Source organism: Brienomyrus brachyistius, unplaced genomic scaffold, assembly GCF_023856365.1.
Source record: "Brienomyrus brachyistius isolate T26 unplaced genomic scaffold, BBRACH_0.4 scaffold113, whole genome shotgun sequence".
Lineage (NCBI taxonomy): Eukaryota > Metazoa > Chordata > Actinopteri > Osteoglossiformes > Mormyridae > Brienomyrus > Brienomyrus brachyistius.
In genome coordinates this window covers 330231-342500 of record NW_026042388.1, presented here as the reverse complement: position 1 = coordinate 342500, position 12270 = coordinate 330231, and the positions used below count along the sequence as shown (strand labels likewise).

At 42.8% G+C, this 12270-nt stretch overlaps 2 protein-coding genes across 3 annotated transcripts in view; both read right to left on the bottom strand.

Annotated features, from left to right (window-relative positions):
- Positions 1 to 1546, bottom strand: part of LOC125727715 (adhesion G protein-coupled receptor F5-like) — a 41725-nt gene extending 40179 nt beyond the window's left edge. For both annotated transcript variants that reach the window (XM_049004626.1, XM_049004627.1), the window contains exon 1: positions 1440 to 1546. The gene's annotated coding sequence lies outside the window, so the exon portion shown is untranslated. The remainder of the gene's footprint in view (positions 1 to 1439) is intronic.
- A 7142-nt stretch (positions 1547 to 8688) lies between these two features.
- tnfrsf21 (tumor necrosis factor receptor superfamily, member 21) overlaps positions 8689 to 12270 on the bottom strand; it is a 28147-nt gene continuing 24565 nt past the window's right edge. The window contains exons 5-6 of the mRNA XM_049004633.1: positions 11264 to 11477; positions 8689 to 9982 (exon numbers count right to left, since the gene is read on the bottom strand). Of these exons, the coding sequence (XP_048860590.1) occupies positions 9753 to 9982; positions 11264 to 11477 (444 nt within the window). The 3' untranslated portion in view covers positions 8689 to 9752. The remainder of the gene's footprint in view (positions 9983 to 11263; positions 11478 to 12270) is intronic.

Sequence of the window (12270 nt, the reverse complement as noted above, 5' to 3'; positions counted from 1 at the left end):
CTAATGGAATGAAATAAATAGAATGAAAACATGCTAACATGTCAGTCTCCAATATATGTTTGTACACAAATGTCATAAGCTGAGTGAAGTCACGTTAGAGGTCAAAACATGTCAATGAATATTCTGGAGCCCAAAAAGGCTGGGGAACTGGGCCTGGCAGGGACGGATTACGGACCGGGCCAGCAGGGCCGCTGCCCAGGGGCCCTTGGGGTGCAGGGGGCCCGTGGGGCCCCTAGCCCAAAACAATTTGCAACGCTTATCAACAATGTATTTTCGTTTGTCTATTTTAGAGGGCCTACATTTTTTGATCCTCTGCCTACAAGGGCCCCTGACCCTATAGGGAGGGCTTTTGGCTGCCAAGGGCCCTTGAATTGTGGTGGTTGTGGTGGGGGGGCTGGTGGTGGTGGTGGTGGTGGTGGTGGTGGGGGGGGGGGGGGGGGCCCTCGCGAACGTTTTGCCCAGGGGCCCACACAACCCATAATCCGTCCCTGGGGCCTGGGTATTTCTGCCAACAGCAGTTAACTATAAGGGATTGACAATGCTACTGCGTTCACCAGAATCTCCTTGTATGGTACCATGTAATCTGGAGCATGTCAACACAGCAATTAGCAAGGAGGGTATGCATTGTTAGAGTGTGCATCTTACGTTAGAGGTAGAGAGATGCATGATATATCGGTTAACATATTGCTATCAGCGGATATTTGTTAAAAATCTAGATATCGGCATTGGTCTGGTGTATCAATCTTGGCTGATATTGTCAATCTATATTTAGAATTTATAAATATGCAAAGTCCACAGAACCAGGGCCAAAGGCATAGCTATTAAAATAATAGAGACAACTGCGTTGGAAAATCCATCATTTTCAACAGTGGAGGACAGGGGATTACACATTCCCCACTTGGAAAAGTCACAAAGTGCTGGTCTGCAATACAGTTTCATAAACCTTCATGTAAAGAGACAGCCAATTAAGAGGCCTGCCTGAGTCGTAATTGATGTCTGTATTTCCAGCTCTTGGAACAAAATATTTAGACATTTCTGCTATTGATACCACTGTACGCATTTACCAATTTGTCTATGCATTCACAGATCTATACACACATTTACAGATTTGTCTATGCATTCACTAATCTATGCACGCATTTACAGATTTGTCTATGCATTCACATGTACAACACATGTACAAATCCCAATACACATTTACAGATTCCTGTACACATTTGCAAATCTCAGTACACATTTACAAATTCTGTTACACATTTACAACTCTGATTACGCACACACAGATTGAGATACGGTCACACCACTCTCCATGCACATTTGCAAATAATTTTGCTACAATAATAACCCCACAGTAGCACAGCTGGTAGCAGCTGAAATGGTATTGATGCAGTTTAAACTTAATGCTAAAAAATGACGTAGGAAAGCTTTTCTTTTCTTACCTTCTATGATGTGGTCTGTACTGTACTGTAACCTGACCTTCTACTCCTGCTACGGGAAGAACATTCAAAGGAGCCCTTTGATTTCATGCCATTCTGAAGGAGTGTTTCTTGAATCATGTGGGATATATAAAAGAAAAACCTTTGTTTTAAAATCTGTGCACCACCCACACTAGTTTTCCCATAACATTTTTGATGAGTGTGTCAGAGGGGACATAATGGAGGGAGGGTAAACATGGGATAGACATGCAAGCGAGGATAAGCAGAGGGACCGCGAGCAAAATCATCCACTGCAATCCACTGCAATCACTGAAGTTCTGGTCAGTGACACATACAATGACCAACTAAAGAACAGAGCAACGGCAGGCCCATGCCTGCACAAGCATCCAGGACTAGACAAGAAGCAGGTGTGGCCATTTACCACAAACAAAACACTAGAGCTAGTGGATCAAGGATAAAGTTTGGGTTAGTCACGAAGGACTTGAACAGTCTGTTTTTGCTTAGGAAGGTTCCTAATCGAGTGAAATGACCCAGAAGTATCTAAATGGTAGCCGTAATGAGAGCGATGGACTGTGCTACAAAGTTGGGTTACTGGCTTATCAGGGTAACTTGTCGGATTTAAATACAGGCCCCTGTTTGAATTCTCTAAAATGCTAAGGAAAGGTGCTTCAGTATTTCCTTTCTTACCTCCTTCAACATAGGATACACTGGACCATCCATTACGGAGATAATGCCATCCCACAACGTATAGGCTGAAGATGCACTTTTCTTGTACTTCATTTTCAGACATTGGAGTTTCTTACGGCAGACCCACGTCAATAACATCAGCCATTATATAATTGCAGAGCCTAATTTAAGTGCTGTCGGGTTCTTTTATCACTGCAGTTTTCTTTTCCTAAGTCCTCATGACCTTTCTTTCACACGTTTTCTTCACCTCATGATGTTTTCCGTTGAGATCAAGGGAATATGGTTAGGAGAAGGACATAGGACATACTATTTGACCACAACAAAACACTAGGAATAGGACAACCAGTGACACCTGCTGGCCAAGCAGGGAAACAACAGACAGGACAGTGCAGGGCCTGATCCTAACAGACTGATCAACCTTTAAATGGATTTTATTTACAACATGTTAAAATTCAAGCTCACTATAGTATTTGCTACTAAATATTTACAGGTTGTAAGTGCAAGACCAAGTGAAGAACAAACTCGCCTGCAAGCCACATCAATACTTTTGGTTTATTTCGCACTGTTCATAAAACAGGTTATGTTTCGTTTATGTTATGTTTTGACAGCTCAATGGAATGCCATTGTATCACAGGGAATATAGACTTATTAGCCTATGCGGAATTGTTTTTTCAGCATTTATGTGTTTTTGTATTTTCTTAATGTTTATGATTTTTTTTGGACTGCAGACGGTGGCATTTAAACGATGCTCTGTCGGTTCCACAGCATGCCAAAAAAATCCGGCACACCATTACCAATTTTGGTGAACCGTTCCCTACTATAGCCTCAGTTTCCTGTTCATAGCTGACAGGAGTGGCCCGTGGTGTGATCTTCTGCTGCTGTAGCCCATCTGCTTTAAGATTCAACATGTTGCGTATTCAGAGATGCTCTTATACATACCTTGGTTGTAACGAGTTGTTATTTGAGTTACTGTTGCATTTCAATCAGTGCGAACCAGTCTGGCCACTCTTCCCTGACCTCTAACATCAACAAAGCATTTTCACTCACTGATCCGCCACCCGCTCGATCTTTCTTTCTTTTTTGGGCCATTGTAAATACTAGCGGTGGTTGTGCGTGAAAATACGAGGAACACGCTTTTCATTCATTTGTTGCTAAAACTGACCAAAGTGATATTACACTGATGCTCTTGACAGGAAAAGCCTAAGGCAAGTGAGGTCCCTGAAGTTATTATTATTTGATTATTGTGTATCACAGTTGGGACTAACTTTCGTTTGTTAGCTAAATTTAGCTAGATGGTCAGCCTACACTGCATTATAAGTTAGGTGAGGGAAGAAGTTTCTTGCAGGCTAGTAAAACTGTTGCAGGCAACATATGGCAAATATTGGAATATTTTCTTAGCGTTAATACCTGTTAGCTGGCATCTTTTTACATAAAGTTTTCGTCAATAATTTCCGTGTTTCATGCATGGTTAGACATAGAATAATAGTATTGGCTAATAGTTATTGTGAATAACTCTCTATTGTCAGTGTATGAGGGTGCAAGGGACTGTGGAATTCCACTCAGAAATAAACATTATATGAATTTTGATGGTTTCCAGCACTTCTTCTCCCTGAGTTTGTCATATCATGCTGATATTGTCAAAACGTCAGCAATCGACACGCCCACTTCTGCCACCCGTAATTTGTGCCTTTGTAGGATATAGAAACGTTTTGTGCTTAGCTCCAAACTGGTTCGCAAAGAAATCAAATTAGTCCCGTGATTCATAGTGTAAATGAAACAGTGTTTCACATCACATTCTGCGTAATAACAAAGACAATACAAACCTGTTTATTTATTCTGTGTGATTATTAACAAATCAGTGAGTCACTGGAAATGATAGCAAGGTGAAAACAAGTGTCAGAGCTTTAGTGTCAGCTGTAACACGGCTGCCTGAGAGCTCTCTCCTGGAGTGTGACATGTTCCCGTTTAGCCTTGATTCTGTGAAGTGCATCGAATTTCCCTTTGGCTCCTCACTAAAGCGAGCACTTCATCAGTCACATCAATCTTACATCCTTCATGTTCACGGTAGGTAGGCAGTTCTTGCATTTCCATCTCTCCGCTCTCTTACTCCTTTTTCACAGTTCAGTATACCCTTTGTTTTGAGCCATTTGAGAAAACGACCTTCTTCACAAAATTCTTTCAGGTTTTTCTTTTCAGCTGACGATAAAGCCATGCTTTCAGTTGCAAAAGAAATAACAGCTGTGAGGGATTCTCCTGTTCCTGCTGCCCCCTAGTGGCAATCCGGCTCACTGTTCACTGTGCCTGTGTTTTAGGCATGTCTCCTGTCTGTGCATTCACTATTCTGTGATTATCTCATTCCCCACTTAGGAACGGGTTTCAAACGCAAGGAAATCAAACCAGTCTCATGATTCATAGTGAAAATGAAGCAGTGTTTCATATAAAACAAAGCTGTTTGTTTCAGACATCATATTCTATGCGATTACTAATGAAGCAGTGGGTCAGTGGAAATGACATCGAGGTGGAAGCAGACGTCTGAGCTTTGAAATCAGCCATAACACCGCTACCTTAGCGCTCTCCGGCAGTTAGCACAGATCAATATCCCGGTAGCAGATTTGTTACCCCACCTGTAGGCTGCCCCACCCATTTCATATTTCTGCCTCTTTTATTCCGATCACAATGCCACTTTGCCTACCATCCCAGAGTTCAGTGATAGAATCGGACCGCACCTAGACAAGACGGGTCAAACTGAACTGCATATACAGCTGCAGAGAGTACTAAGTCAAGTTTATTACCTAAATTTATTCGTCAAAACATCCCTTCAGGTATTTTTGTGTGCAAATGGTTTATATTCAGGTCATTTTGGCCAATAATATCCTGCCTTTAGCCTGTATGCGTCACAAAAATTATGAATTTGTTTTTTTGACTCGTACAAAAAACATACCTACCTTAGTCCATTGCTGTTTATAACACAATTTATTACACAGTATATTTTGACAAGCTACTTGAATACAAATATGTCAAGGTATAAAATTAATGCAAAATATAGATCTATTTTTTTTCACAGTCAAAAACCCATTGGCCTACCAAAGAAATTCCAGGTATGCTAGATGGCCTGTCCAGGTCTGACTCGTGCCCACAGATTTATCTGCCAGCTGTCATTGGGCAAGTATTTCAGCTGGCTAATACATCCTCTAAATCAAAAATGATATATCCAGTGATACAAATTGATCTTGTGACATTATTACTGCTGGTGAAATAATTTGTTCAATAACTAATGCTACAAATCAACCGATACCACAACCTTATTCCATAGTCATTGACAATGTGAGCATTTTAAGATAAAATAGCACATCTATGGCTCTTCCATGCCTGGCCCAGAGCAGAGGGAGCACAAGAATCAGAACATTACATGGAAGCAAATTGTCAGCTGTGGTTCATTTTACTTTATTACAGCTTAAACACATTAAACGCTCCCAGTCAGCAACACTGTCATCTGAAATGATAAAATTCTGCTATTACAGGATTATCCATTGAATAAGAGGACAGAGGAAGGTGGTCTAAATCAATAGATATTCATGATGAATACTTACGAATCATGATCATTGATCATTTACATTTATTCAAAGTGACACACAACTGAGACAGCAGGGTCACAGAGTCCCTGGAGCAAATGGGGGTCAGGGGCCTCACTCAGGGGCCCAACACAGGAATTACTCTGTCCATCCTGTTATTTCAAATGGGATTTTTTTTATCACGGTATATATAAAACAGTTTTTATTTTCTGGGCACACATATCAAAGATAAGTTACAATTCAAAACTAAGTACCGTTACATAAAATGGACATTTGCATACACATATTTGTAAAACAGTACCAGGGCTCCCAGTTTGTGTGGATTGGAATTTTTGCTCCTAGTTAGCTGGGATAAAAATGTAATCCAGCACGCAAATTATTGTTATCATTGTTTTTTTTTACAAGCTAGCAAAACAGGGTTCAGTTTTATTGTACTCACCCTTCATCTGAATTACTCACCTCAGGTGAGTAGGCGAACTCTGTTTTCAGCCTTGTGCGTATTTTCCCTCTAATGACCGAACTGGGTGTACCACAGCCTTGTTCCCCGCAATGGCTGGGCTGGGTGTATGGCAGCCTTGTTACCGCCATTGGCTGAGCTGGGTGTACCACAGCCTTGTTCCCGACAATGGCTGGGCTGGGTGTATGGCAGTCTTGTTACCGCCATTGGCTGAGCTGGGTGTACCACAGCCTTGTTCCCGACAATGGCCTTACTGGGTGTACTGCAGCATTGATCCCGCAATGGCTGAGCTGGGTGTACAGCAGCCTTGTCGTGGGGGCAGTAGTCTCAGCAGGGAAACCCAGACTTTCCTCTCACCGGCCACTTCATCTAGCTCCTCCGGGGTACTCCTGAGGTGTTCCCAGGCCAGCTGAGAGACATAGTCCCTCCAGCATGTCCTGAGTCTTCCCCGGGACTTCCTGGGACATGCCTGGAACACCTCACCAGGGAGGTATCCAGGAGGCATCCTAAGCAGATGCCCGAACCACCTCTCTCTCCCGAATGACTGAGCTCTAAGGGAGAGCTCAGCCACCCTGCAGAGGAAACTCATTTTGGCCGCTTGCCATCACGAACTCGTTCTATCAGTCACTACCCATAGCTCATGACCATAGGTCAGGGTAGGAACGTAGATCGATTGGTAAATCGAAAGCTTTGCCTTTTGGCTCAGCTCCTTCTTCACCATGACATACCGATGCAGCGCCTGCATCACTGCTGACGCTGCACCGATCCGCCTGTTGATCTCCCGCTCCATCCTTCCCTCACTCATGAACAAGACTCAGAGATACTTAAACTCCTCCACTTGGGGGAGGCCCCCCTCCCCAACCTAGAGAGAGCATTCTACCCTTTTCCGGCTGAGGATCACTGGTCCACTGTTCCACAGCCAGGGCAAAAATCACACTGCTCCTCCTGAATCCGAGGTTCGACAAGGTCCCTGCCTTTGGCCACTGCCCAACTCATACTGCACCCTACGCCTATGGCCCCTCCTACAAGTGGTGAGCCCATTGGAGGGGGGATCCATGTGCCTTCTTCGGGGGTGTACCCGACCATGTCCCATGGGTGCAGGCCTGGCCACCAGGCGCTCGCCATCGAGCCCCACCTCCAGGCCTGACTCCAGGGGGGCCCCGGTGACCCACGTCCGGGCAAGGGAAATCATGGATCCATTATTTTTTCATCATAAGGGGTCTTGTGAGGTCTGGTTCCTCACTTAGCACCTGTTTGCCGTAGGTGCCTTGGGATTGTCGCATGTATCGTTTTTAAAGGTGAATGTGTACTTACGTACCAGTTACAGATGCAGCCACCTCGATTTTCCCCTCCAAGCTGGGGGTGTGCCTTCTGGGGGTGTGCCTAAATTCTCGTCTAAACCCGGCCATCACTTGCAGGGTGTTACCATGAGAGGGCGCTTTCTTTACAAAAACACAGTATAGTTGTGGTCACAAGTTTACAGACAGAAGTACAACAGGTATCAACCAGAATCTTTTGGTAGCCATTAGCAAGCTGCTGGCATAATTCTGGCTGAATATTTGACCATTCTTCTTTGCAGAATTTCTAGTTCATTTAAACTAGTTGGGTTCCTGGCATGGACCTGGATTTTAAGCACAACCCACAAATTTTCAATAGGGTTGAGATCGGGGGTACTTCACAAAGCAGGATTTCTTCCTTAGCCGAATAACTTGTTGGAGTTAAGGTGAACTGAAGACACAGCCGAAGTTTTTACACCAGAGACAAACAGGGCTAGGTACTTGGCTAGCGATCATGCCAGCACATACTAATCCAGCGCTATGATATTGTACAGTACATACAAAAACCCCTCGGAAGTGCAAAGCATGTGCTTTCTATCTCTGCCTTTAATCAGACAGGAACTGTTTTGAAGCTTAGCATCCTGATCTGGAGTGACAATTTGTTGTTCTAATATTCATTTATTGTTTTGTATTATTCCTACAATATAATGTGATCGCACATTTTATTAATCAACGTTTAATCCGTTGCATACTATAAACTGTAAAAAGGCTATATTGTCTCTTTTCTTACAGTTTCTTTCAATTGCTAAGACAGGGTAGTATCTATCTCAATCACCCTTTTTGAAAAACTTGAAACACATTCTCATTCATCAAAACACATTTTGCGCTATGGTGAACTTTGACGCAAAATAGAAAACACAGGCCGCAGAGGTTAAGCGCAGCCAGCACACAGTAGTCATTTAAACACAATGACTCAAAACTATAAACTGTAAAAAGGTTAGTATTGTCTCTTTTCTTACAGTTTTTTTCAATTTCTAAGACAGGATGGTATCTAGGGTATCTTCACATGCCTGATCCATCCTTGGCATTGCTCTGGAGAAACATCTGGGCATATTATGTGGTTTTTATAATCTAGTATAGAAATAGAAAACTAATAATTTTATGGAAGATAAGATAGGAATCAAACCCCTTACCACAGTGATGTGATAACAGAGGGTCCCTAATTAGTTATGAAAACCAGAAAAGAATCCAGCAAAATATTATGGCAAAAATTTGAACTTTAATTTGAGGATCTAACATGATACAATTATAGTAAACTTATCAGTTACAATAAGTATTAAACCATCCTACAGAGTATACTGTTCAAACACAAGCTTTGCTTCCCTTTAGCTTCATAGTAAGTGGGAAGATAAGGTCAAAGGTTACTCATGGAATAATTGCAAAAACTCAGGTGCTACCCATAGGTCAGAATAAGAACACTGACCAATGTGGAACTCACTACGTCTGCAGTATTTCAAGTCTAGCACCAAAATAGCTCGATATGACTGGCATGGCAGAAAGACACCGATTCCCGCTGCTTTCACTTCAGTGCACGTCTAACAAAACTGCCCTTATATTGTGTTTTTGGTGCTGAAGAGGAAATATGAGTAACTGTCTGTCTTACACACGCATTTTCTTATTTGAGGAATTTCCATTTTCTGATAGTGTGTCTGTAAAATTCAAGTATAAATATGCAGAATGCAAACTTATTATACCAAGCAATGGGAGTTATTTAAATGCCCAAAGTCGTTTAACATCTTAAATGTCATATAACATTCTTTAACTACTGTAAAAACGACACATACAGTAATAATAATAATAATAATAGGCTTGGAGACTTGTAAAAAAAACAAATCTGACATGTTAGTAAACAGCATTTAAAACAAGTAGGTCACTGAAGAGCATTTATCAGAAGGCGACAATTTAAGATGTATTGTGTATTATAAAAATAATGCATTATAGTGTGTGCGTGTGTGTCTTTTTGGAGGATTCTCCACAGCTTTATCCCAAGAATGTGGCAGCGAGGCGATAAGAACGGGGATCACATTCAGACCAGCATGAGAGAAAGCAGCGGCTTAATTGCAGTGTTTCCCCGCCCGGTCCGAAAGGACATGCAAACAGTCCACATTTTTGCTCCCTCTGAGTTCCTGGTAGCAGCTCAGAGGGAGCAAAAACATGCACCATCTATGGGTCCCCGAGGAAACACTGCCCGGTCGATTTGGGGCGTTGGGGTCAGGAGGAACTGGGGGCATGATGGGAAAAGCAAATTCCTCGGTCTCCACGGCTACAGGAGGTCTGGCAGGTGTCCGTAGACAGAGTCCAGGAGTGTCTGGCTGGCCTCCTGGCTCTTCACACCAGCGATCTCAAACAGCCGATCCAGCTTGTCCTCGGCCATGGGGATCTCCTCGATCACGTGCAGCTCCTCCGGGTTGAGGATGTGCAGCATGTCATCAAAGATGGGCTGCAGGTCGCATGGGTCCAGCCGGACCTGCCGCAGCACCGTGTCCTTCTTCTCTGGAGGTGGCACATGCACAGACGTGTAAATGCTCATACTGAATACCGAAGAGGTGTAACCTGAAAAGAGCTACGAGAGCTACGGACAGGAGGCACCTTAATGTGCCTTTCTTACAGAAACCACAGGATATTTACGCATCCCATTCGGGAAACGCTTTCATTTAAGATCTGTACCTTAACTATTAATAAACTGTATCTGATCATTTGATAATGTGTTAGTAAATGAAAAAAAAGATTCACCTACAATCAAATTTAGAAATGTATTACAAAAACATCTTATTTAGATCTCAGAAAGAATATACTATTTACAAGCTGTTTAGAAGGTGTTTTGTAAATTCCAGGGGCAAAATACAGTTGTAATACACTTCTAAATTTGTTTGTAAATGAATCTTTATCTATTAATATATTACCAAATGATTACTAGCAAAGCATTAACATAAGAACATAAGAAATTTACAAATTAGTGGAGGCCATTCGGCCCATTAAGCTAGTTTGGGGAGAACTTAACTAATAGCTCAGTTGTTAAAATCTTATCTAACTCTGATATAAAGGAACCCAGGGTTTTAGCTAGCAGGAAGACTAGCAGGAAGACTAGCAGGAAGACTATTCCGTCCTCTAACTACTGTGTAAAGAAGGGTTTAAAAAATGTTCTAAACGTTTTAAAATGTTCTCCCACTAATTTCCACTTATGGCCACAAGTTCTAGTATTTAAACTAATATTTAAATAGCCAAACAGTTAGGGAGCAGACCTTAAACGAAAACGTTAATCCTGTATTTATAATCATTTTAGGTATGCATTTTTTTCTACTCTAAAAATTAACTGCTGTTTTGTGCTACTGTACATATGTCCTGCTGCACTGGAAAACCCACAATGAAAGTGTTGCTAATTGTCCAGAAGGGGGAGACATACTCAAAGCAATACACCAGATTCCTGTTCAAAGAACATCGATGTCAATTAAAATCTTCACAGAAGATGAATTATGAATTATGGTGAAATCTGAATGTTTTTAACAGAAATATTAATAGAGATCTGGTGATAATAATTCACAGGTTATGATACCACAGGTAGTTGATGTGGGCACAGTATTTGTGACATACCAAGTGTTTCAGACATACAGTAATGGCATGTTTGCAAATTCAAAGTTTTTTTTTTCCTTTCCTCTAACAAAGCTAGTTGTTTGGACTCTTTTACAATAGTTGTGCATATTCAGCTCAACTGAGGTTGTGGTTAAAACATCTGCTAATAGCTTTAAGGAAGAGAGGGGTCTAGGGGTGACTCACCTTTGGTTATGAAAGAGCCGGTCCTGCTGAGGGCAGAGTCCTTGCTGGAGGTGGAGTCACAGCGCAGCAGCGGCTCGGACTCGTCGGCAAAAAAGCCCTTTCCCCGGTCCACTGGGGACTGCTCCCCCACTACGCCGGGGCATTCTGGAGCCTTGTGGGAGGGGCTAATGCAATGTGTTATGTTCGCAGAGGTCATTGGCTGGTTCAGCTCAAACTGCAAAAGAGACGAGGGGGAACGGGGAAGAGAAGCAGTGGAACATCACATCAGAACAGAGGCGCAAAGGCTGAGAACGTGACTGGCTCAGTCATGCTGCTCTCCCTGACTACAGGGGGCCTCTTGTGCGGCAGGGGGTGTGAGAAGGTTCAGAACCGCCAGCGCAGGGCTCAGCTAGCGCACGGATCGCTCCCATTTTACGTCAAGCAAAAACAAGGGGCCATCGCGCACTGCTTTCGTGGGCTCCCAGCGGCAGGAGGAAAATTCCTGGGCCTCCCACACAGCATGACTTCAGACTTGGTCAATAACTCAGAAGATAATGCACAGTAAACAATGGCTTTCTTTCTGTGTCCACGTGCAATCCATCCACACTGCAGATTCACACTACGTTACAGATCACGGTAGTCACGCGACGGGAGATCTATGGCATGCATTTGGGGTTACGAGGGGCTTTTTATTCTCACCACTACGATTAGCAGGAACACACCCAGAGGTTTGAATCGATCAAGGTAGTGAAATGAACGCAGCCTCCCACAGAGAAAGCTAATTGCTAAGCTAACAGAAACTTATTAACCACAGTTCAGTGAGTCATTGTGGTCTGGCTGAGTTACACACAAAGGTTGGCCTGGACTGGGTGGGGCTCAACTTGCTACTGAGATGGTGTGTAAGGCAGTGACAGCATAGGGCTGTTCTCTTGTCTTTGTCACTGAAAATCACTCGGGGCGATTGTTTGCCATTCTCTATGGCTCATAACTTCTATATCATATATTACCTAAATATTTGAACAGACATT